This window comes from Bombus pascuorum, chromosome 1 (assembly GCF_905332965.1).
Source record: "Bombus pascuorum chromosome 1, iyBomPasc1.1, whole genome shotgun sequence".
Classification (NCBI taxonomy): domain Eukaryota; kingdom Metazoa; phylum Arthropoda; class Insecta; order Hymenoptera; family Apidae; genus Bombus; species Bombus pascuorum.
The window spans coordinates 23,885,446-23,913,387 of NC_083488.1; the positions used below are offsets into that span (position 1 = coordinate 23,885,446).

General features: G+C 36.4%; 1 protein-coding gene across 1 annotated transcript in view; it reads right to left on the bottom strand.

Annotated features, from left to right (window-relative positions):
• Positions 1–1,221: 1,221 nt before the first annotated feature.
• The window catches only part of LOC132915254 (ubiquitin-like protein 3), a 114,449-nt gene continuing 87,728 nt past the window's right edge, over positions 1,222–27,942 (bottom strand). The window contains exons 2-4 of the mRNA XM_060975071.1: positions 14,338–14,446; positions 10,987–11,151; positions 1,222–7,272 (exon numbers count right to left, since the gene is read on the bottom strand). Coding sequence (XP_060831054.1) covers positions 7,208–7,272; positions 10,987–11,151; positions 14,338–14,446 — 339 coding nt within the window. The 3' untranslated portion in view covers positions 1,222–7,207. The remainder of the gene's footprint in view (positions 7,273–10,986; positions 11,152–14,337; positions 14,447–27,942) is intronic.

The following is a 27,942-nucleotide window of genomic DNA, read 5'->3' on the forward strand; positions in this document are numbered from 1 at the left end:
AATAAAACTTCGGAGGATAATAAAATGATCTGAATATATAATAAAAAAATGTTATCCCATTCTATATAGAACTACATCACTTGTAATTAGAAACTAGAGAAATGATAACGCTCTTTTTGTCCCATTATATTTTCCAGCTTTATTATCTTATACTATGAACTAAATAAATTGCAGTTAAAATCCTCATTATGCTACAGACAAAAATATGATCTAATATTTACAAATGAGGTGTGTAACGCAAGCTTAACAATAAGTTTTCAAAAATTTGATATTATATCGACAAATTCATTACAAGACGGCACAGTATGTGGATATACCTTATCATCCACTCTCATTAAAAATTATCAACAATTACAAGACGGTTCTTCACAGTGCACACCAAGTCTATATCGTAGAAATTACTTTACTGTATAGAAATATCCAGCCACGCTGCAATATATTATGCTGTGCCCTATTGTAAGAAATTGGTTGTTCTCCTTTGCGCAACAGATAACAAAATTATATGTATCTGTTCACGAAATCCGTTGAAAAAAGTCTAAGATCCATTGTCATTCAATTTAATTGTTCGTCACACTATTTACATGTAATTAGTTACCTAAAAGTAGCGGTAAAATAGGTAACATCTATTTTCTATAGTAGAATTAATTATTTGAATAGTTTCAAAAATTTTTTTTCTTCAAATTAACATTATAAATCAGAAAGCAGAATGGAACTTGAAATGCTAGTTAATTTAATAGCAACGCGTTAGAATATGAAATGAATGTCATGTACACAGTTATATGAGATATCCTTGTGGTGAATGAATATGGTTGTTATCACTATATGATTTCTCGTTTAGAAACGTTTACCATTGTCACTTTTATGGCATGATATACTCCTTATTCTATGTTACATGTATGATAAGATACTTGACTGCGTTTAAAATGATACAATTACATAGAGACACTTGGCAAAAAATGAAACTTCGTACAGCAAGTACATAAACAGAATAGGGATGTATGAGACATTAAACGAGTGTGTCATTTTACTATTGTTCGTTCTTAACGTTCTTTTTCCCCCTTTTCTATTACATTATTGTAAAATTAACACGCAGATATTGTAAATTAATCGTCAGTACAAGTTTAGTGTTTCTTTCTCTTTCCTCTTTATTTTAATTAGATTTACCATTTCCTTCTTCGAAATTATTTTACATATTCGAATCAATAGGAATTTATGGAAGAATTCATTAACATCGGTTTTATTAACGTAAGGTCTACAAAAATTATTGCGTGTTACATTTTGTTTACACCTTTAACGTTAGTTAATGTTGGATCCTTTGTTTACAATTTACACGCATCAATAAGTTATGGCAATTCGTAGGATAGCTTTCAAATAATATATTTAACATTCGCCATATTCTATGTAGGACGGCCAGTTGAAAACCTTTTATACATCTCCTTCTTGTCAAAGGATTAAAAGACATTTTTAGCTCGAAACTGTTTTCCCTCCGAGAGCAAATTAAACATTCTCACGTGTGAAGTAAATTTTTTCTTAACTTTCAATCGTTTTTGAAATTTCACGCAGTTTCTAGATACACAGAGAAAAAAAGAAGAAAAAAAAAAAAGAAAAAAAGAAAAGAAAGAAACGAGACGTTTTTCAGAAAAACAAACGAAACGAAAGAATCGATGATCAATCTCAGCGAATATACGGAACGAAACAAAAAATATATATTTAATGAAATCGCGTGGATGCATTCCTTTCTTTTTCCTTCGAAATCGATTTTCACGAATTCGCGCATTCGTAATGGATCATGTTTGTGTGTATGTGTGTGTGTGTGTGTGTGTGTGTGTGTTGTGTGTGTCGCGTGAATACAAACGATTTGCCTAGAAAAATACTGTTTTCAAACTGTGAAACGTGAAAGCAACGAAGAATTAGGATTATTTGTCACTTGAAGAGAGTTTAGAGGTCGTCAGAGAATAATTTTATACAACAATACATCGTTTGGTTCTAAAGTAGAATTTCAGTGTCGCGCACGAAATTTATTATTCTTTTTTTAATGTTTCACGGATCTCAAGTAAAATCATTACATCCCGATTTCCGTATAAAATTATATAGTTTGCTTTGTACATTTCGTTATTCTCTTCTTCTTCTTCTTTTTTTTTTCACTTTTTTTTATCTTTGTCGTTAAATCGTGAATCTCGACGTCGATAAAGATCGTGTGTACACGGCGTGCGAGGAAGAATTCACGCACGTGTGTTTCACCTGCGTTTAAATTATTATTTTCAGCCATTAATTACAACCGTTCCATCGATTACGATCACATCGTAAAGTGCTACGATTATTTTTCAACATCGAATAACACGGAATCTCTAATACGATTTCTCTTCTTTAACACGGCTTAAGTGGGACAATTCATTAAAACAGGGGGTATAAGAAGGGGGGCAGGGGGTTCTCGTTTTTTAAACACGAAGGTGGGACTCGATTTCTTTTTTCTTAATTTTTTGGAATGTTTGCTTACGAACGAAGCTTAATATTCGTTACGATTATTGTTCCGCCCCCTTTTTTTTTTTACTTCGTCTCAGGTAAAACTCCCGTTTGTTTGCCGCGCATATGACGATCGTTATGTTATTTTGATTTTGTCGTTTAATCGATGCATTTTACAACGATCTATTTTAAGTTATCCGGAACAGCGATAAAATTATAACGTTCTTTACAATATCTGGAATATTACGGCGTTTAATATATTATCATCGTTTCGTTGATCCGCCAATATGCTCCCGCGATCGATAAAATTTGTCTGACTAGCGATAACAATGCTCTATCTGAGAGACGAGAAATCCCAATGCATGCAACGTCTGATCGAAATTCGTGGTAAACTAAATTGACTACGGTTTTCCATTCGCAAATGAAAGATCTTCCTGGCGGTTTCGCAACGGCTTATTAAATTCTTCTCCGTCAAACTAGCTTTCTTCTTTCGCTTCTTCTTAATCTTCTTCGCGGCACGCTCGCGCGTATGCTTGAACACAACGAAAGAAACCAACTCATCAGAGATTATCGAACATCTCGAGTAAAATCACGTTCGGTCTCGCTGTGTTCACGCATTGCTCGATTCTATACGACTGTAACAACAATTTTCGAGCCCGGTCTCTAGCCTCGTTTTTCACGTTATACGCGATGGAAACCTGTAATCAGCTCATTTTACTCGAGAGAACGACGTATCGAGGATCGCGAACGATCCCCGAGTTTCATACGATTCGCGTCGTAAATAATGAACATTCGCGTTGGTGTCAACTGGTTAATAGTTTTGCTCGGTTATGATGCACGTGATGCTCGTTAATGAAGAATCAAAAATGTGTTTTCTTTCCTTTTTTTCTTTTTTTGTACGCTGGTTGTACAATGGTATTATGCGCTCGCATTTCGATCGGAAAAGACGCGTTTGTGTGTAGAAATAAATCTATGATTTGATTCTTAACTGCTAGAAATTTTGATATGATGTAAGTGTGTGTAAGTTATATTCCTCGTAGACTGTTTATTATTATTATTAATTATTCATTATTATTATTATTATTATTAATATTATTATTAATATTATTATTAATATTATAATTATTACTTTTTTTTTGTATTTAAGAATACCATTTTATTTTCATTTATCATCTTTCTCGTTTAAACAGCAAATAGAGTCAGGCGTATAGTTTTATATATAATACACTATTACAGTTTCTTTGTTTTTTTTCGTTTTTGTTTTTTCAATTAATTCCCCTCCTCGCGATCTCTCGGAAGTTCCATGGCGCTCACAATTTCATTTCCATTTTCCTTTTTTTTTTTCTCGACTCGATACGGCTCTCGTGGTGGGTACGATACGTGTATTTCCTTTTCTCTCTTTCTCTCTCTTTCTTTCTTCTTCTCTCTTTCATTCGCCTTGCGTTCGGTGTGAGATCATTTTCGTAAAGTACGACGAACGTAAAACAAGAACAACGGATATTTAGACACAGAGAGAAAGAGCCGGAGTGATTTTTGGTGGTTTTCGCGACGATGGTGATTAACTATCTTGTAAACACGTTTTTGTTCTTTGTTTTTAGGGGGGGAGATGGTAAAAGCTGGGTTTTCGTTCGTCGTCGAATGTTCTTTCTAGTCGGAACACTTCTCTCTTTTTTTTTTTTATACAAAGAATATATCGCGCGCTCGATTTTCATATCGTGTCACAACACTCAAAATAGCTCTTACGATAGACGAGGTAAAATTTCGAACGATTCACCTAGCAGAAGGAAAGTTGTCCTACTCTTATTAACTTCGACGACAGAGCTCCATTCTGTTTGTTTCTTTGTTATCTTTTTGTTCATCTTGTGTTTCGAACAAACACGCTTCGTTTCTTCTTCAGCGAGACTTTAAAGTAATATTGTAACGTCAAAGGAACTATACAACAAGCTTATTACAGAGCAACTTCTTTCTTTCTTTCTTTGCTTTTTAGTTTTCCTGTGTTCTATACACGTGTTGTTTTACCTCGTGATGTCGAAATAAATGGAAATCGGTTTCGCCTTTGCGAGAATTTCAGCAGTACAATTATTATTCGTGTTGTGTGATCGATCTCGTTGATTAAAGTTGAAAAGATCGTGTACCATCGGCATCGTGTTTTACTTCTGTATAGTCCATATTCATGAGTGTGTACGTGTACGTGTGATGTGTTTATTCGCAACTTTTCAAACTTACTCGCTAAATAATTTGTTAATTTCATAAACATCATTCATACGAATAATCTATGTCTTAACAGTACTTAAACCGAAAAAGGAAAAGAAAAGACGAGAAAAGGAATCGGAAAGGAAATATGAACAAAAACGAAAACGGCGACACCGTGATTGATGATAAGTCGATCGCGAAATCAGACATTAAAATGCTAAATCATAGTGCTAGCCATCCCCATAAACCTATAATCGTATCTGCATGCACTCAACGTACCAATTATTTAAATGGGCGTATTATTTTCTTATACAAGGAAAAATGCGCGTGTTTCGATCGATTAAGAACTATGTAGCTACATACTTGAGGAATATGTAAGAATAAGCCAAATAAGAAAGGAACTGTGTGCGATAACGATATTTTTATATCATTTTTTCTTTTTTTTTTAATCTCCTTCCGAGATTGCTATATCTCCGATTTTTAATTTTTCAATGTCACCAGTCAACAACGCGATAAAAATCTTTCTTTAAATTTCATAAGATACGATAAGCAAATCGTAAAGGACATTTCGAATTAACAACAATTTCGTTCGTAATTTTTCATCCTTAGAATTATTATATTTTTCAGAAAAGATGACTATAATGAATTAAGAAACACATGCGCCAAGTTGAATTTCTATGGTACACAGGTTTATGAGTCAAGCAGATACCGACGATCTCGAATGTGTAAAGAAACGCATTGTCCGTCGACGTTCCATACGATAATAAATTAAATAAACATCCGGCATCATTTCGCCTCACGATGAATTTCACTACATAAGAACATTATATATACACGTATTATGCATTGGTAAGAGTCATAGTACATTATACAGTAGTATAGTTGAGTACAGAGTAGGCTACAACTTATCGTAAAATGGTTTGGTTGGACCTAACTATAATCAATACTCGCGATATTGGGTATACTCTCACCTATAACATGAATTGATCGTTTGGGTCTATGAATGACGTTTCTAGGCCCGATCGATATTAAAAAAAAAAAAAAAAAAAAAGAGAGGAAAAAAGAGGAAATGGACGGGTGGAAACAGAATAAAGTGGCGAGGGAGAGGGTTGAGATGAATCGAAACGGGCTGAGGGATGAGGATAAAGGGAGGAGCAGGGGTTTTACGAGGACGAAGGAAACAATTGAGGGAACAGGAATGGAGATGAAGGAGCTAACAGGAAATATATTTGAGTGTTTATTTAATCATAACTACCATTAGAGATCCAATGTTCATTTTCCTCTGTAATCTTATTCCAGAATACTAAACTCTCGAAGTGGCGTCATAATATTACTTTAAATTCATGATAATAAAGTCTATCCTGTGTATGAGAGTTTAACTGCTTGTCAACATGTCTCATACCATTATATATTTATATATATAATTTCATATATATATATATAATATATAATTTTAATAATAGTATGTATAATATATAATTATATTCACTACCTGCATATCACAACATAAATTTCTTTCTCTCTCTCTCTCTCGCTCTCTTTCGTTCTTTTCCAGTCACTCTCACTTTTCGTCGATATTTCAAATGTAACACATTCATTCGTACGCAACACACATACACACATACACACACGGATCCCGTCTACAATAATAATTACTATTTAACGCTGCAGTATAATCGGATAGTGGTTGAGTTTCTAAGCATCGTGTAGCGCCGTTCAAGAACGCGTACCATCGTCCTCCATTCTTTTCGAAAGGCTCTACCATGTCCTAATCTCCTTCTCAACGAAAAATGTATTTTAATGGAATCAACTTTTTGCTCCATTTTACACGTGTAATTAATAGGCTTCGAGAGCCGAATCAATCGTCGATGCCCCACAAGTAGCGTAACTTCCTCTTGATTTTCTCGATCATGAAGGGTTGAACGGCTTCTCAACGTCACGCGTTCCAATGTCCATAGTCGAACTGGGTCATCGATATCCCTAAAAACGTGTTTGCCGATCTTCTGTCGCGAGATGGATTATAAATAGATTTTCTGTGTAAACACACCGGTCAAGAGTACATGGTTACTAGCGAACAAAATAGGATGTAGCTTTCATATAGGTCATATTATTTGGCATTGGTCACGTTTAAATTTCCTCCAATTAGTGCGACGTTATCAACATATAGATCTTGCCTTTCAAGACATTTTCACTATAATTTTTGTTTCCTTCTTTTTTTCATTTTATGTTTTTTTTTTTTCAATGTTAACAACGACGAAAGAATTTGTTCACCTGGGACGATGAACGATGTTTTCTCTTTCATCGTTCTAGCGTGCGGGCAAACCAATGTAAATTCTTTCTTTTTTCTCTCTTTTTCTTTCGTTTGTAATTTAGATGAATTAGCAACAGGGTTGCGACAACTTCGTTTTGCTACACTGCTCACGAGGCTCATCCACTAACAGTGATACATCAGCATCAAAACCTTAGAAACCATGGCTCAGCTAGAAGAACGTGGGAGCTGGCTCTCACACGGAACGACCTCAAAATATATCCAGGGCAGCCAACGTTTTCTTTAAAGTATGCAACAGGAAGCTGAGCAGCAACTACTCCCGCCACCTTTACTTTTTTGCCTCTGATCTGTAACAGAGAAGCGACACTTTTGTTATTCGAACTCTTCCCATATCCACATGCGAAAACTATGTCTTGATTCTTTTCAAATCGATAAGTTATCTCGGTCAGTCGTACATTAATCAAATAGAGCGTTTCGGAATAGATGATACCACTCGAAGAAGAAGATTTCTCTTCAAGTCGTATCATATAGTTTGGAGTTCTCTATATAATTAGAATATTATATATACATATATAGAATAGTAACATTCTAATTACATAGAGAACTCCAAACTATATGATACGACTTGAAGAGAAATCTTCTTCTTCATGTGGTATCATCTATTCCGAAACGCTCTATTTGATTAATATATTATATATATATATTATATTATTATATTATATATATTAAGATTAATATATTATAATATTATATATATAGAAGAATAATAACATTTTAATTATATAGAGAACTCCAAACTATATGATATGACTTGAAGAGAAATCTTCTTCAAATGGTATCATCTATTCAGAAACGCTCTATTTGATTAATATATATATATATATATATATATATATATATATATATATATATATATTACATATTAAGATTAATATATTATAATATTATATATATAGAAGAATAGTAACATTTTAATTATATAGAGAACTCCAAACTATATGATATGACTTGAAGAAGATTTCTCGTATATATAAAATCTTCTAAATTCAATAAGATTGGTTAAATTTAATTGTTACTTCATCTTAGCTCTACTGTTTTATAAAACTAATTGATTACTCTTCTCCTATCTAAATAATCTTGTGCGCCATTTATTCAGCGAAATTGATTACGTTTAATCGCTATCTAATATTTACTCCGCTGTATCAAAAACAAATTACTCGTATCAAAAACATTTCATAAAACAAAATATATTAATCTTTTTATTATAACGACAGATAAGCAGAGAGAAAGAGTATAAAAAATTCCTTCTGATAAGACGATAAATTATACGGTTATTCCAAGACTCGTAAAGGAAAATATAAAAGGAAAAGAATACAGGCGGATTTACGTTTAACATCCGCGTTACGCAGCGTGACGCACACGTTTGTCATTTCTAACTAAATGTAACATAAAAGCAGGGAATCGTGATCCTTTTCCGCGTGCACGAAAGGACCGTTGTCCTCGACTTCCGGCCGCAGACCGTAAAGCGAGACACCCGATTCTTTTTCTTCCTTTTTCTCATTTCTCTACGGAGGAAACACGGGTTAAGTATGCGCTTACCGCACCGTAAATGATATTTGTTGTTTCGACGACAATAACAAAGTTAATACCTGCAAGTAAACAGCAATTAAGTACCGTGAGTTCTGCCATGTAATTTCTTTTTTCAAGATCGCGAAGGGATTGATGTACAGGAACGATGATCATGGACACACACTGGGATTTGGAGTATTGTGGAATTGAATTTTTTTTTCTTTTTTTGGAACATTTTGTTAATCGTATTCGGGGTGTAGAGTGTTGTCAGGCTGAACGTGCATATATCCGCCATTAGGCAAAAGACCTGTAATTAGGAAAAATGAGATTGGGATCTTTAGACGATGGTGTTGCTCGTGATATTATGATATGGAATATACAATATAATTATTTTACGCTTTGGGAACAAGTATTTGAAAATAATTTTAACAGAACAGAAATTAAGAGAATGAAAATGATAAATCTAGCTTTGCATGGAAAAAATGAAATCTTAAAGAGTTAAGAAAAGTAATTTCAAGTAATACGTCTTTGCATTGCAGTAGATTTTGAAATAAAGATCGGATAGGTGTTAATTTATGGGATTTTCTTGTTCCTAAAGATGGAGTGTTTTCTTAAGCATAAAGATTTTTCACATGTTAAAGAAATCTATCTAGATCTAGTTCCAAGAAATAAAAAGATTATCAAATGCATTGATTCTACAATTTACAATCTTACAACGAAATACTCTGTTCCACATTTTCTTGAAATTGTAAACCCAACAATTATATAAATGAATACCTCATTCCATGCGTGATATATTCTTTATTAAATTCAAACTCGCGGCATCTCTTCTTTATCTATCGCGATGAAATCAATTTCATTTCACCTTTTCCCTTTCTATTACAGTCGAGTCAAACTCTATTACCTAGAGTAATAGATTTCATCGATATAAACCAAAAATCAACATACATTACGATCTTAAATATCGAACGATTCATGTAAACAATGTTGCACACTTTAGCTTTACATAACATCAAATCTAAGCACGATATTCGTTAAGAACAATAGCTAAAAAAATAATCCAGAAAAGTAGGTGGATTAACAAAATGAAAGATGAAAAATGGGAGTAGAAATTTACATGGTAGCTATAGAGAACGTTAAAATATCGCTTTTATCTCGGATGCATCCGGATATACAAAAGTAACAGGATTAACGAGGACGCCCCAGGGAAAGAAAAACAATGAGTTGAAACGTGTATAAACAGGGTTGCATGTTTATTCCGTGAAGCACGTGAGCCGCGTACAATAAAATAAAGTAACGGTGCACGCGTATTCACGACTGTTCTTTAACCCTTCCATCTGGCAGATATCAGTCCGTTTCGACTTGTCCGATATCGTATAGCTTGAACCATGAGAAACAAGATACCTATGCATCCCTTGCAAATTTAAAAATAGAGAAAAATACATCGAGAGGGAATAAAACTTAAATTTTACTGGAATGTATATAACGCCATAAACTTTTCATTCTTCAACTTGATAACTGAATGTATAATGGATTAAATGATATGTCGTATCAGTTATTAAATTAATTGGATTAATTTAATAATGCATCTAATTGGATATAATTTTTGGGATGTTTTAATAGTTACAGATCTGTAAACAGACGAAATGAGGTCAGGCAGCGGAATATACGAGTCTTATATTACGTACGACACGACCCCTGGAGCGAGTAGAAACAGCAAACGAAAGTAATGGCTTGCCTTCCTCCTCTTCCCTTTCTTTCTCATCCCATCTATTCTCTTCCCGTCTGTTCTTACCAGTTCCCTTCACTTTCTTCTTCTTCTTCTTCATTTTCCTCCGCTTTCCCCTTTCTATTCCCATTTCACTTTCGTTTCTATTTTTTTCATTTTGTTTTTCTCCTTTTTCTCTTCTTTCTTCTGCCTTCTCGTTCCCTTTCTTTCATCATAATCAATCGCAAGCAATGGACACATAAATATACCAGAAAGAGCTATTCCTCAGCAATAAGCCCCAAGATATGTTGTAGAAGAAATGAAAAAAAACGATGTAGTACTAACGAAAAATAGTCCCCTATCACAATTCTAATAAAACTGACATATTTACATCTATCTGATACTACTGAGTCTCGGTCAATTATTTGCAAGACATTTGATTCGTATACAATCAATTATTTCATAAAATCACTATAACTATAACTATCTAATAAATATATCTCTCTGCGTCCTATATAATATAATAAATAATAAAATACCTTAAGTGTGAGAAACCATAGTTAGAAAAATCCGAGAGTTTCCCTAATAAACCTCTTATTGAAGATTGAAACGACCTATAATATATTCGCTCGAGAGAATTCACTGTTTGTGGATTAAACCGTGCTCAATCTTGGCTGATAGCACAAAGGCTCTTCTTCTTCCCCTTAGGTGGAGAGCATCGCTTGTCGTTCCCCCCCCCCCCCCCCGATAGGGTAAACACGGTACAGGCTGTTCGATGATTTACCTTGAGAATTAGGCTCGGGAAGGTTCTCTCGTGGGACCAGATGCATCACCGTGGTTTTCCCGAAAGGAAGCCCAAGAGCACCGAGCGTAACATTGCTGTGCAGAAAACGTCCCTGGTAGATTAACCGCAGGATCTCCGCTTTAGCGACTGCCTCTTCCGCCCAATCTGAAAAGACAAAGAGAAAAAAGAAATGGACGCTAGTAGATATCGGAGCCACGACCTTGCCTCGAATATTTTCAACGTTTTTCACCGGGCGAGTCGACGACGTCGAGGCAGAAAAAAAATATAGCTGTGCCCGCTGTACCGGAAAACGCGGAAGCTTCGCGTTGATAATCCCATCAGCCGATTCCTGGCACACGTTCCGTGAACGCGAACCTTCCCTCGACTTTCTTTCTACCGTTCGCCGTCTGGATTTACTCAACGACGATGTAACAGAGCACGGAATAGAACGCACAGGGAATTGGAGAGGCTCTATTGTAAAGGATAAGGTTGTGACATAACGCGACGTGTTTCTTCAAGGTATTTGGCGGATTATAATGGAGTTGTAGCTTTGGGTTTCTTAACACTAGAACTACCAGAGTATAGTTGACCGTCAAACAATAAGAAATTGGTTATACGTGGATTATTTTCTCGTTCAGTTGTTATAATAAATCGTGATTTTGTAACAAACCAGATGTCTGATGAAGAGCGTTTGAAAAAAAAGGCGATCGGGTTAGACTATGCTCATATTATTGACGTTGTCGTGAGATCAGCCGTGTGTCGATCGTGACATCAGCACAGTATAAATATAATATATGTATAAATAATATAAGTATATATTAATATGTATATGTTGTACATGTGTATGTACTTTCTCTTCCTTACATGTATATTTATAATTTTTCTAATAACATTTTCTTCTCTCTAATTTCTTTTATTACGAGAATACAGCAGCAGTAACACGTGTATGTACATATGTAGGGCAAAATAAAATTTTCAATAGACTGTTATATACATATGCGTACAGATATAGCTGTTTCCGGAGAGTCAAAAATCATACGTGGATTTTCGATTATGAGGAGTGTCTGTGCCCCTAATCCGTGCATTGTTCAACTGTAGTTAACAATGATCAATAATGATAATTTTTCATGGGAAATAGATTTACAACAGCGCGTTGTTGGGCATATGAATGATGTTTGGTAAAATCTTCCCTTCCATCGTGTGATTTTTCATGTACCTTTGAATTTGATTTCCTTAGTACAATTTTTATACTTTAGCCGCTGGTAGTTCTAGCGTTAAAGATGCGCAAAGAATTGTAGTAGTCTTGAACTAGAAATTAAAAATAGAAATTACTTTTGTCCCTTTGAATGGTTCTTTTGAATTCTATAGTGTCTAAACAATTACATATATTTGGTGTTATAAACATTTTTGAATATTATTACATAATTAATAGAGAATTTTAATTCTATCAGAGGATGATTCTAGCGAGTATAACGAAAGGAAATGAATAATAAGTTACAACGAAACACAAGACAAACAGATATACATAGATACATAATACGTGCACGTAATTCCATATAATTATAAAATATCGAATGATATCGAGGAGAAAAAAAGATTTCCATGAAAGGTACAGTAATTAGACCACAATGTAACATACCGGAAATTTAAGGCAGATAATTACGAGATTTCTGAGTAATGCCACCTAAGTTGATGAAACTATATTAACGGTAATGCAACTTTTCTTTCCTGCCATTCAGAACCAAAGTAATTCTGGCGCGACAATTCGAGATAGCAGAAGATGCGGTCGCTGAATACATTTTAATATTAAACGGGTTACTTGCCAAGTATCCCAGAGATTTGCATTGAAACACGCTACTTAGAAGAATGGAAGTCCACTTGATTCGCCTTTTACAGTATTTAAAGCACGAAGACAAAGGCCAAGCCAATTTTGTTTCTCTTCTGTTTCGATGTAAGAGTAAGTAAACGTCTATGTGTATAAGAGGATCATGTGTTCATAAAGAAAGGAGGGCAAAGAAATGCTAAAATAAAAATAAAGCGAAAGGAAGAATTTAGATCACCTTTTTACCAGTTATACCGTTCGATGGTTTTCTTTCACTTAAGCTTATTGAAATTAGTAATATTAGTTGCCGAGATATCTCACGTGGCTTTGTTTCCTTTCACGCTTTAGAAAAAGCGATAAGATAGTAACAATAAAAAAGAAACTTCAAGTATAGTATTGGATGTTCAACATTTGACTTTCAATTAGCGACGTTCTATGGAATTTCTTTTTCAGTAAAGTACTTGAATTCAAATTGATTTTACTAAACGATGATTAAAATTAAAACCGAGTAATGGTGAATGTAACTAATAGGCTTAACGATGATTATCGCTTTCTTATACCAACGATGAAACCTTTATGCTTTCTATATTCTTACAACGTGGCATAAATTTCGCGAAACTGACGAATTTTCAATAAAACGAATCTCCTCAATTAACGAATTATCTTCGTTAATCTATCAAAGCATTCATAAAAAATAATAAAAGTATAACACAAATAATATTCGTGTATTCGAAACTTGGCTCATCAATCAATTCCCTCTCGCTATTCATTCTTTTATACCAGGCATAATTTTTAGGAAAATCTCGTTGCGCGATAAATCACGGCAACAAATTTCTCACTGTGTTTCGAAATTTTTCCACCGTTCGTTTCACCATCTCGCGTTCTTCCATGCCTAATTGAATTGTACTCGGTGCTCCTGATATATCTCACGATGAATAGCGATGTTTCACGGCCTATATATTTCTGCGAGTGTTTTCAATTCCGGCACTTTCATGCTTCACGTAGCTGGACAGTGATAGACGATGAAAATACAGGCGTAAAATAGTATCGTATAGTGCGGATGAACAATAAACTACGTTTAATTTATCGATAGAAAGATACGCTCTTCTAATATATCACGCTGGGTATATACTGTCCGGATATTGTTTGGATAATTGTAGAAGCGAGTCTTGACAAACGCGACATTTCCATCGAGTTTCTCGATGATAAGGGAATTTCGATGACACATCATGCCGAGGGAAGTTTCAAGTGATAAATTAACGCGACAGGACGCTTAATCGGACTGTCTTGCGTTCATTGTTCTCCACGATTATCTCGGATGACTATCTCGTGAACACACGATACGACGGTCGTTGACAAATATCGTCTGATTTTCATGAATCTTATTTTATATACCCTCCTTCTATATCTTTTTGTTTTTTATTATTCGGATGGAAAGTACCTTATTGCGGGAAAAGTAGAATACCGCTGATTAATGAGTGAATACAGATTCGTTATACGCTTCGGGCCAAGTCCAATAATAAACGTACCTTCCGGCCAGTTTTCAAACACATGGTGCGCTATGTCCCCCGCAGAGTCGCTCGGACTGAATAGGAACTCTTTTGTCTTACCACTGACAAGAATGAGGCGTAGATTTATCTGCAAACAGAGAAACAGAGCTGTTAATACTTCTATGAACTTTTGCAACAAACGTTGTTCGTGATATTACTCCGAAGTAAATTGTTCGTTAAAGTTGTTTAATTCGTTTACAACGTACGACAATGTGAGAGACAATTGGAACAATTATATTGATAATAGCGATTTGTGACCGATTCCTGTAAGAATACTTCCAAAAACGGATGGACAGGTTTTAAAAAAAGTGCCAAATATGAAAATTCACTAAGTATGCAACGATTCAATTTCATATGGATAAACCGATAAAAAACAAATATATAACATATAAGTTACAAAGATAATAAGAACATCTCTGATAGGTATACATACAGCTACAATATTATTCTTAAGAAAATCAATATCTTTTAGGTTTCTTCACCCGCAATCTTCGATATCCTCGCAACGATCTAATCGAGATTAATAATCCGATAGAAATGAACATATAAAGACAAGTTGGAAAAAATAATAAAAATATCCGTGACGAGTATATGCGATTACAATTTTCTCCTTAAAAAAGCTAAAGTTAACAGCTCGGAATACACATCGCGCAGAGTACACATTTTATTCGCAATAACAAGGGGTCGAAAATCTGACTACGATCGATCGGAACAATTTCATTAATCTGTCAATCGGTTCGTTTGCGAAACACTTGGAGGAACGCGAGTCGCTGTCCAGTTAGCGTTATAAGTATGAGGTCGATTCTTTGCCTCTGGCTGCGATATTGACTTACAAAATGAACCCGGACAAAAGAGTCGGGCGGCGGCTATAGATCATCCGTAGCACCCTTCGTGCTCTACTGCACGAGTACACGTGTCGTAATTCTCGTTCGTTTAAAACCCTCCGCCCTTAATCTTCATTTCCCCGCTGCGAACACTTTGAATCGCAAATGTCGCGCCCCGTTCCGTGGCGTATCTCTCTTACTTCGAGGGGTTCGCAACAGAGGCCGCCTCCTCTTTGCTTGGTTTGCCATTACAAAGACAAAGACGGAAAAGAGAAGAGGAGGCAGAGTACACGCTCGGATAACATTGAAAAACGAAAAGAAAAAAGAAAGCTTGGTCGAGGGGGGAAAGTCAAGGAGGAAAGGGCCACGAGTGGTATTTACGGTTGTTCAGGGTACACATATATGGTTCTTATCTATCTTTGCGTAGGGACACGCGGTATGAAAGGGAATTAGTCCCAGCTCCTCTGTCCTAAACCCTTGAGCCTGACTTTTACGTTACGGTCACGTAGCCGTCGCCTTTAGGCGGTAAACACAGGGAAAAGCGAAATTTTTCTATGGGCGATAAAAGTATGAGTTGACTCCACGTTTGTTATGGGCGTTCGGATTTTTTTAATATAGAAGAGAAGATTTATTTTACGCGGGGTTAATGGTCGACGATGTTGCAACTTTTAGTGCATAGCGGAGACAGACTGATGTTAGGTAAATTTACTTTAGATAAGTTATAGGATGGTTAGGTCGATGCTTCGGTACCGCTGGAAACGATCAATTCTAGTTCTTAGACATGGTTCTTCGCTCAGTTTTCGTTGGATGAGGGATGTTGTCACAGGAATAGATGGACATAAATAACGCAGCCCAGTAATCATTTTTAACGCTAGAGTTACTGACGTATAATGCAATATACTATCTAAAAATATTATAAACTAAGAGCAAAGCGATTTGACATAAAGAAATGTATTAATGATGTTCCCATTTTTATAAAAATCGCCATTTCTTTTATCAAACGCATCTGCGTGTTTAAACATTTATAATGTTCTATAACGCACGAAACAGAGTACAAAATTTATCTTACGACCAATTTACGTGTTAACGAACCATTCTAATCTATCCACGAAATTTCCAACGAATAGCTAAGTACTTTTCGTAAAATATCTCACATTATTTCTCCCAAAAATCGACGACAGAGTTTCATTATTCAGACATCGAGGCGATCGAAGATTCCTCTAAAGAGACTTCAATTGCCCTTTAAGCGCGTCAGCCGCCACGTTTCGTTCGTGCGACGAGTACAATTAAGATAGTATTAATCGTTTGCGTTTCTCTGTCTTCCTCTCTCCCTCTGACCAGTCGACGAATTACGGTCAGCGGCCGTTCTACGGACGCAAATTCAATTACCATCTCGCGCGAAGACCGGCCAACATAAATAATTACCGACGAAGCCAGATCGGCGCGGTCATCCGGGGAAAGAGATAGAAAGAGAAGGAAGGGGGTGCAGCTCGTGACCCATCGCGGTTTCTGCGGTCGCAAGAATCCGCCGCTAACGTTGCTACGACATAAATCATTGTCACCTGGTTGCGAATAATCGCTCGTTGGCACGTGAGCCTTCCACAGCAGTGCCCTTACGACTACGCCTCTGTTCTCCGTACCGCCGAACCTGACGCGGAAAATTTCAAATTTATCGAGGTACGACATTGTACGACTCGTTTAGCAATCATACAGGATCAACCACATAAATTGAATAAAGAAACGTGATGATGTTGCAAACGGTAGCTAAATAAATGCATAATAATGTAGCGGAAAATGATTTGTAGGTAACTTTGACGAGAACTCGGGGACTTTTGAGAATTGATTTATTATAATTCGGTAGAGCGTCCCTTATCCGAGCTAATAGGGGAATAAAATTGTTCGGATAATGGGATTTTCGGATAATAGAACAATCAATTTTCCAATATGAAATTTCATTTCCTCAAATAAAATTTAAAGAATTTTAAGAAATTTAAAAATTTAAAGAATCTGTCAATTGATCTAAATCTAATTTTTATGGATTCCATATCTTCTTAAGTGAGCTGAACGTATAGAGTTACGTTCTTTTTGTACTTCGAACTATCGAGGGTCTTTTTCGAATGCCACGAATGCTTCGACAGGAGAAGGCACGTATCCATCCGATTAATTTCGATGAATATTTTACAAAATTTCTACTTTATGGTATAGTCAGTAGGTTCTTTATGTATAGAAATGTTACTGACTTAGAGTCAGTTTAGACTGCTTAAATATTCAAGTCTGACTCGTGCCGACTTGTTATCAGAATAGAAAAAAGAAAAAAAAAAAAAGAACTACGGATCGATCGGAAAGCATCGATCTTTGTGCGAACACTGATACACTCATTGCTTCGACATAACGTTATTTCACCTAACATTCTTTGAACGTTCCCTTTACAATGGTGTTCTTCTGCAATAATGCTCCATCGTATTCTATTTTTAGTGCTCCTTTTCCTCTACAATGAGTTCTTTTGTGCGCGTACTGTATCGTGTTTTACCGTTCCTGTTACACTTTTCATGTTTCTTACTCAACTGCAGTAATAAGTATTCAATGCAACTCCATGACCTTAAATTGTGCTTTGAAACATGATTTTCATGAAACTCCAGCAGAGCATAATAAAAAGTTAATCGCTGTTTGTACGAAATATAAAAAAGGAAGGGAAACAATACAAATGATGGACAAGCAAAATATAAACGGACTGCTTATTTATTATAATACTTAGTTTGCTCTTCTCATCGAACGTTACTTTCCATAATATCATATTGATATCATATTGATATTGAAACGCGATCGATAAAAAAGTACTTTGTTCTGTAACGACAATTTCAATCTTCGTTGGAAACATTGATATTTATTAATTTTTAGTGTATATTTAATTAGCCATTCCCAATTTTAACGATCATTCTTTACTAATACACTGCTTAACAGTATTATTAACAATGAATGAAACATTAAAAGTAATTAACACTGTTTCAAATTTTACTCGTATATAGAATAATCAATAAACTGTATATAATACATACACAATTAATAAATTCTGTAACTATCGTTATGGATTACTTATGAATCATACGTAATTATCAATTATATTATTCAATTATTAATTATAATATAAATTTTAGGAACCGTCAAATCTCCCACGAAGAAGCTACATTTACGAATATCCTTCGATCAATAACAAATCACAGATACTCAACGAGATTCTGCAGTCTCGACGGCGCGGCAATGGAAAATTAATCAAGTGCGTGGTAAGTGCTGAATTCAACCAGAGTCCGCGCGGTCATAAATAGAATTTAATGGTATGCAAAAGTTGGTAGTGGCACGCGCTAATGCCGTTAGTTCGTACTTTATAATTAATCCGTACGAAACGGAAGCTCGGTGGCTAGCGCGACAGATCTCGGACAAATATTTCTAGCGATGCGACGAGTTACTGGAATTCCGAACAAAAGCTCGTCTCCCACGCGACACTTTCAAACACGTGCACCACCTCCGCATCTCTCTTTCACCGTTTTTCTCTTCCTGTTTCAGTCTGTTGTTCCGTGGAACGAAAGCATCACGGGGGAGAATGATAAACTTGGTCGCACCTGTGTGTGAACTCAGCTTAAAGGCGCGCAGAGGGGACCTGTAGAGAACGCGTCGTTTTAAAGGGGTTGAAGCTGCGAGATTTTTCGGAACGAAGCCGTGGGTGGTGGAAACTTCAAAGGGACTTATTCATGCGGTAGCATTCGATACTCGGTTTTTTACCGTGCATACGCTCGCTAGACGACGGTACCGAGGTAAAGAGAGAGTGCAAGGGAGAAGGAGCGTGTTGTGCTACCTGATGCGTCATCCACGACTCGATGCTTTTAAAAAGCCGTGGGGGGAAAAAAGCTGTTTCAGCTTGACAACACTTTCCGGCCTCCCGACTCCTCTCTGCGTGGAGAAGTTCAACCGCATGTTCAGTAACAATTAGTTCTCAAAGATAAAACGACTACCCAGGACGGAGGAAGGGTGAAGTGTATCCCACGTGGCGGAGAACGACGTTAAATATGGATGGACGGGTGTAAGTACGTTCTGTTAAGAAAAGGCGAGCAAGCGAGGGCGAACGAGGCTGTAGATTAATAATAAAAATGGGAAATATCGACGAGCACACGGGTAGCCGGTGGTCGTTGTTACGGACGTAGCGCGAAAGGGTGAAACAGGCGCTTCGTTGTACGTACTATGCGTATTTTCATACGATATACAATAGTTTGGGAAGGAAAATAACTATGTCCAAAGATATTGATGTACTTTGAAAGTAGCTGACAAATTCAGCAATTTTTATGAACAATTTTTATGAAAAAGCTAATGGTATATTTAATATGTAATCTATGATAACTGAACTGGGGATGGTTATGCATTTATGGGAAATTTAGACGTGCGAAGATGTGCATAATGTAGATATGTAATATGCAAAAGTATATTAAAGAACCCGTTACAATATTCAGAGAGTGGAGAGCTCTGTATCTCTAGGTTGCATTTTCTTACTTGTATTCATAGAAGTATACGTTTGCATAAACCTCTGCAGTAGAATGATAACGAATACTCTTGAAATTAATATTTCTCCGGGAAATTGAAATCAATAGTTTTGATGTAGATATTTCTCGAAAAAGGTTTATAATCAAAATTTAACGAAAATAATAGCTTTGACAATATACAATTTTAAAATAAAAAAATCCGACTTATCACGTGTTTCCTCCGTGTGATGTTCAAACAGGGAATGAGCGTTCTGGTAACGCAGTTGGATGGCTCGTAATGTGACGCTTTGAAAAGTGCCGCTTTAAAAGATGAATGCGTAGCGGCGGCCTTCGTCCTTGTCGTGGCCCTTCTCTTTATTTGCGCGACGAGTTTCGGAGCTTTGAAAGAAAGCCGGAGCGAAGCGTACAACTCGAGTCCGACACTCCCGGTACCTTCTCTTTCTTCGCGTTCTCCTTTGGCTAATTATCGTGACGGGATACCGGAGAATGGCGATTCATTTTCTCTCTTTTTCCACGGAACGAGAGAATAGAGCTTTTTCTGCGGTGTTGTGCATTCGCGTGCAATTGATGGATATCTTTCATTCGCATTCATCGCGAATACGCTGCGTCAAGTGGCTGGAATCGTGAAGCGTATTGAAGAACACGCAAAACATTCATATCGCAGAATAAAATAATTTCTTACGAGTTAAATTGCTATAAAGAAAAATTGTGACTACAGATTTCCCGATTTATAGCTGCGAAACTTTTAAACGTTGCAAGAGGAGAACGACGAAAAGGTGCAACCCGTCTTTATAAAAATTAAAAACCAATTCAGTGATAATTATATCACTTGAAATCATTCTTTAGATCCTATATTTAATCTTAATGCGTACGAATCAAGAGTTCTTAAGTATGATAAACCCTAGCTTACTGGTGTATGTTCATTCATACTCCTTAATCCTTCTTTGATATTGTAATACACCTTTATTTAATCGAAACACCTTTGTTCCATCATCGAAATAAATGTAACAAGACATCTTTTTATCCTTAAACATTAATAAAAAAAACAAGATAACAGTTCTTCAGAAATCGGATGTCACGTCAATCAAATAAAATAAAACGACAGTAAATCCATTCTTTATCGTAGAGATCAGATTGATATCTTAATGTAGAAACGAAATGCGGAGGAGATGAAAAATGGTACGAAATAATAGTAGAAAATTAGTAATTTACGTTATTATGGAATGTTTTCAACGAATTATAGAGAAATCTATTTTAAACCAATTCCAGTACTAATTAAGGGGAGCGACAGCAACAGCTCGCCCGTAGCTGTCGTTTGTAATAACAACGTGGCACCAGTCCTGAGGGAACAATCGAACATGGACCATCGATCGTCGCGAGAACTCGTCGACCAGAAACCAGACGCGAGAACACCAATTTGTATTATGCATCGTGTCGTGAGCACCGATTCCGAATGACCGTCCTTGCTGTCGCATGTAACACGGAACCCGGGTCTGTTTGCAGAAGCTGAATTTCGAACCAGGAATCCTAACAATCGAAAACTCGGTCCTGTTTCCTGGTCAGTATTCAATTGATTACACGAATCTACTATGAAATAGCATTCCCTTCGACGTGGAAAATGATCTTTTTGAGTTTATAAATAGATCGCGTTCGTATCATAGACTCAGACGAATAAATAATTTGATCGATCAGCTACTAAGAATAAAATAAAATTAGAAACAGGAAAATTTGTCAGTTACGTGTTTAGTCATTTCGAGTATATATTTATCGTTGAATATATAACTGTTAAATTATTTCTACAATTTGATTTAGCTCTTTAAATCGACTATTTTATATTTGCAAAAAATATCGTTCGATCGTTTCGCAGTTTTGAGAGATTTTCATTTTCACGTGCAATCTCTCTACTTCTGGCGTATTCAGTGTCACATTGGACACAGTAACACAATACGTGCTCTTCTGTAAATTATTCGCACGCATTTCAGCGTGTCAAACGCAACCAATGTCCACTCTATCCATTTCGCATCGATACGACTTGCGATGCACGAAACACGTATACAGAACAGTCTAACGAACTCCAACGAGTTAGTAACGTTTTGTTCACTGTGCAATTTCAGATCGTTTAAAAATTTTTCAGAACCAAATAAATACGTTCTCTCGTCGACAAAAATAGAAACGAAGCAAAACCATTTGTGTTTCGAGTCCCTTGTCTAGTGTACAAAAAGAAAAAAAATCTATAATGTTCGGCCGTTATATTCGGTTCCGCTTTTATCGATAACACGCACGAGGCGTTCGATGGAGAACGACAAACGTGTTACAAACTATCGCATCCCTGGTACGCGACCTGAAATACAGATTTCATAAAAAAAGGGACGGAAATGAGAGAGATGATTCGAAATAGACAACGGGGCCACGGTAGAAATATTTTTCTGTTGCGAACGTTCTGTAACGAGTGTAACCGATTTTCTTTTTTTCCACGAAGCATTCAGGTTAAACGTTTCGCTACAAGGTGACACGCTTTGCAATATTATTTTCAATGGAATTCCTGCGCACTTTATGCCGCGTCCATACTGATGCACGCTATTAGTTCGCGAATGGATCGTGAAACTGTGTTTGTCAGCAATGCGGAAACTTTTGTAGACAGTAGATTGCAAACCAGTTGATGATCAGCGGACGCTATTCATTCAATGGACGGTACATTAAGGCGCGTGCTCACTTACAAATACGTTCGTGAACAGTATTCGTGAACAGAACTCGTAAAATGAATAAGAACTCTATGTAGTTTGAAACTTACAAAAATATTTTACATCTACTGTCATATCGAAGACACCTTTCTATTGTATCTGTTCTATTCGCTCTATCTGTTATTTATTTGCGTACTGTTTGTAAACTACAACTTTATTACGTAGAGCGGATGTAAAATCTTGTTCGCAAACATTTTTTGGTGACGACTTATTACAGTAGAAATTAGCTTCTTTGAACTTGTTGGCGAACAAACAGTTTATTATAATCGGGATTAGTATAATAACAGCTCGCCTTCAGATCAGAGAATTCGATTAAGCAAAAGTTCAGTTAATCGGACATTAACAAAAATTTCGTTTCAGTAAATGGAATTCGGATTAATGGATTAAAATTGCCATTTATCTAGTTAGTCCATTTGGCGAACGTACTCCATTAGAGTAGCATATTAGAATAGCATATGCGAAAAAGTATCGCGCATTGACAATCTCATTATTTATGATTTGTTCGCCAGTGAGCACGCGCCTTAAGATGCTGGCTAGTTCATGATCAATGAGCAAGCTCGCAATCAATTTTGGTCAATGCGAACGCGACACTAGATGCAAGCGCCGCGATCCGCTTGATTAGGATCAAGGTTGCAAAAATCTAACGGTCCGCTTATCAATGCAGATAAGTTAAGTGTACTCGTTACACAGTTCGAGTGTTAAAGCACTCGTTAAGCGAACGTAACGAACAGAGCACGTGGCCGCGCGCTTCGTTATACCTTTTCTGTTTGCTTTCGTGAAAAGCGTTCGTCGCAACAAAAGTAAGACGTAAAATGATGCGAGAGAGAGAGAGAGAAAATTATGAATTCGCAACTTCTATTATTAGAAATGTTGTCCCCCCCTTTCGCGTTTTTGTTATCTGTGACATGGTACTACGCCTTTCAATTTTTACTCTTTTTGAAAATTCCCGATTCGTTAAAGATGCAGTATATCCATTTTGTCATATGTAACTTTTATAACAAATGTTGTATTTTTATTCAAAATAAAGACTCGAGCGAAAAACTTGAACTCTCAATCTGTATCTCGTATCATTCATTCGTCATTAAATTCAATCATACGAAAACATGAAAATCCTTGTTCAAATATTCGCTGTATGGATTATTAGAGCGACAACTGACGTTTATCCTCTTAGTATTTCTTTATTACTTGCCTATCCAGGATGCAGCACTTACAAAAGGTAAAATAAAGAAACGTCCTCAGTTTCACTATCCCTAAGTTTTTGCATCATTCTTGTTAGCAATTAACATACACGCTAATAAACAAGGTGAACCGGAAAAAATTTCCTTTCTCCAGCACTTGAAAGTTACTAGCTTACTAGTTTGACAACTATATTATAAAAACCCAGCCGCCATTCGCAAAAAATTTAGTAGATTTCCAGTATTATTAATTCAACGTCGAATTATTATCGATAATACCGAGATAAAAACGAATGCATTTCGTAAGCGTAACTTCGAAGAGTAAGGATGATTCAGTGTAACTATCGAGCTACACAGGATATGGGTGTAACCGGTTCATTAGGATTACAAAAATTCCCTTTATTGACTGGCAAACGATACTTTGACTCTCGTCGCGCAAAGGATCACCCTATTTAGTCGACCAGACGTAGGCGTAACCTGGCTAGAAGCGTGGCTCATATTTCATCATCTTTCTACTTCTCGGTGAAAAAACACCGGTGGTCCGGGGATCGGCTGTAAACTGATACCGATCGCAGCTTTTTTTTTTTCTCGAATTCATTCAACATCTGTTCAAAGTCACTTTCAAAACACTCGTCTATCCTTAATGCCTCTCTGGGCTAATTATGGCGTGAAGCATAGTGAATCCATTAAAACGTTCAACCATGAAGCAAATACGCGTGAAATAATCCTTAGCTGAGTTATGGGAGAAAGGATAGGTCCAAACCCACGTGTTACCGGTGTATCGGCAATTAAACTTAGGTCCTTAGCTATTTCTTATTATTAGGAAATAGTTGTCTTTTAATAGTATACATCCTAAAATAAAGAATAGAACGTGAGCGAAGCTTTTATTATCGTCTGTTCTTAAAATATTTTCTTGTGGTATCAATTATTTCCTACTTTACTTTCCATAAGAAAAATAGCAACGATGTTGCTCTTCATCGAGTTAAAAATAGTTAAAAGCTAGTCAAGTGTGGATTAGAATTCCATAGTGGGCTGAGAATGATTAACTTTCGTATAGCGAAATTGCAATAGATCCAAGGTAACGAAACTGATTCATGATGATAAAACCAGCTTCGTTATTTTGGAATTCGTTGCGCGAAGGCTATGGTTTATTATGGTCACGTTAGAGTGGTAAATCTAAGAAATACGTCTTTAAAATTCTAGGTCAGAGAGTTGCACTCGTGCGAAACGTTACAGTGAACAGTGGCTTGGCTTGAAGTGTAAAACGCCGATGCAAGAATCAACCGCTCTTGCTTGTGTTGGCTACTAGGCGACACTATTTCGCTCGGTAAGTTTAGATATCGTTTTTCATCGTATCTCGCGGACGATGTCACGATGTTGCCATCGTGTTGCTGACACGCTGACATTCAAGGCTCGAGACGTGCTCTCTACTCGTCTAACCATTTAGGGTTGACAAGTTGCGGAAAGTGTTTACCGTTTAATAAAGTTTCGTCAACGATTCGTACGTCGATTCTTTTATGTAAAAGAGAACCGTATTATAAAAATGAGATACCTTTAAGACGTTAGAATAGCGCCATATTTATAATTTGTATTATATTCTTCCCTTTCAGAATTTAATGTTCATATAAAACTAAAGAGAATAATGTTATTATTCTATTAGAATAACGCTATTATTATTAAAAAGTAATTAAGGAGAATGTATCGGTGCGTTTCATTAAAGATAATTACGGATAGTGTCCGAAGCCACGCAATTTTCAATATGAGCTGCATTGGTTCTACAATCTGCTGGCGCAAGTGAATGCGAGCAAAACTTCAAGCAGAATAACAAGTAAACTCCCCGTGGTGCTAGTTGATTATGGTCAGTGGATTTTGCTGATCCATGTACGGATCATTTCTATTTGATCATCTTCCTCAAAGCGTGTTATTTGGCTTTCGCTGCTTTCACTTCAAAGAGAAAGGTTTGAGTTTTCACGTTACAGAAGTATTTAAACGTTAACTCGGCGCGGATCGACAAATTTCCTTTTGAACTTTTACCCGGTGTACCTCATTCGTAACAGGAATAAAATACGCACGGATTTTACAGAGAGTGAAACGCAATAAATCATTACGCTAAAAGTAGAGTAGCTCGTGCTAGATTAATGGCAACTATATTTATAAGGAATGATTTATAATTGTGGTATTTTCATGCGTTTCAATATATTTTCAAAATAATGCGTGATTTATAATTAATATCGTAAGTTAGATCTTTGTAGATCCTTCAGACTTCCTTCAAGTGAGAAATAAAACAAACGTTTGTAACATAGCGAACTGATAATTAATTGTAGTATCTAAACAGATTATCGTTCGACGATTAGAATAATTATTTACATATAAATTAATCTTTAAAGAAGAAATTTGTATTTTCATACTTTTGTGTCAAATATCTCTTTGAACGGACAAGTCCATCATATTTTTATTAAACTAAATTTTAATAGCAGGACGCTAGTATTTCTGTCGTTGAATAGCAAAATACACTATTTTCACTTTCGAGAATGCAACGATTGAAAATACGATCCAGTGTGGTCTAAGATCAGAATGCATTATCGTTGTTCCACTACAAGTTCCATTATAATGGATCGAGGTGTAAGAAGCAAAATCCAGATGTCAGATATGAGAAACGGAGAATGGAAAACGGAGCTAGAGCTTACGAGAAACTAATCGAGACAGCGTTGTTCCGAAACGTGTTAGATCGGCCAGCGGGAAAAGATTAAAAGCAACAATTTGAATAAGAAGCTTAACGCGGCCGGCACAATAGTAATTCCGCGCAATTTACATACTTAAGCGCCGGCTGAAACAGGTCACCGCGTGATTACGTAAATACTCGGGAGAAAGAGGGTGTTTCACGCGGAAACAGGTAACGTGTACCGTTAACAACGTGTACACATAGTGTGGATAGAACAACGATCGCGCATAACAATTCCAATCGGTTTTCGATTAATCGATTTTACCATCGCGGGAAAAAAATATTGCGAGAAGATAAATACTCGAGTGTATGTGCCTTTCGTAGCAATACGCATTTTATAGTTTTCTAGAGCGAATATAGATTTAAATATTTAAATATAAGATGATTGTGAATTGAAGATTCATACCCTTTTCCCGAGGTATAATCGTTAGACAGATTTTTGATTTGTTGAAACCAATGAAGATGTCAAAGATGTCCTTTGTACGCTATAAGATATTATAATAAAATTACACACAATTATTGGTTACTTATAATTATTGCACTGTAACAATTAAGTATTACAAAGATAAAACGTAGAACCTGAAAAAAAAATGTTTCATTAAAAAAGTAACTTCAAATACAATTCAGAATATAATAATGGCTGGACAAAGGTACCATACGAAAAGGAACACAGTCACAAAGAGAAACATTGGTCGAAAGTGTCCCATGTATAAGTAATATATGTACAATAATAACGTACAGTGATAAACTAGAGAGAGAGAGAGAGAGCAATATGTATTTTCTCTACCCCTGTACTACCTTTTGGTCATCTTTGCAACTGTGCATAATATTTCGTAATCGCTGTATATATATACCAAATATCGCGACACTGGTAAAGATGTTGCTCTCAACCGCGGAGAGATTCAAAGGGTGGATGGGTCGAGCAAACGGCGAACAAAGAAAGAAGAGACAAGTGGCCTAATAGCGAGTAGAAGCTTGTATCGGGGGTGGTTTACCTTGATTTGGGGAGAGCGCGCGTCACAGGGCCGAGGCTACGACGCTACGACGCTACGTCGTATCACGTCGGGATTCCTAAACTGGGTCATTGGGGCATTCGGGTGCAAAACCGGGTGCATTTATGCGCATATGCATACAGCATGACCCAGATTCGGGGCGCGGGTGCGCGTGTCCGTGCTCGTCCTTCGCCCGAAACGGACTAGCCCGTCGAAGAAGCTCGTCGAAAAATGCGACCCGGTACCGGTGAATGTGTGTCGATACCTTCGGGATTTCCGAGCACGAGCGGACAGCGAAGCGCGCCGCGCTGCTGTATCATCATCCCTCTGTACGTTCGATGGAAGAACTGCGGGATGTCCGAGGGAAAAACGGGTCGATGAAGTATAGAATGATAGGGAATCGTAAAAGAAGTATGTATTTTTTATGTGGAGGTATCCTAGAAACTTTAATTTTCCTACGAGAACGAGATACGAAATGTGACGTGACAAAACGTGGATTAGGAGCAAACAAAGTTGAACAGTTAAATTATAAACGTCGTTGTCGCGATTTTATTTTATTTTCGTATATCGAGATTAATTTTTGTACAATGAAATATTTTGC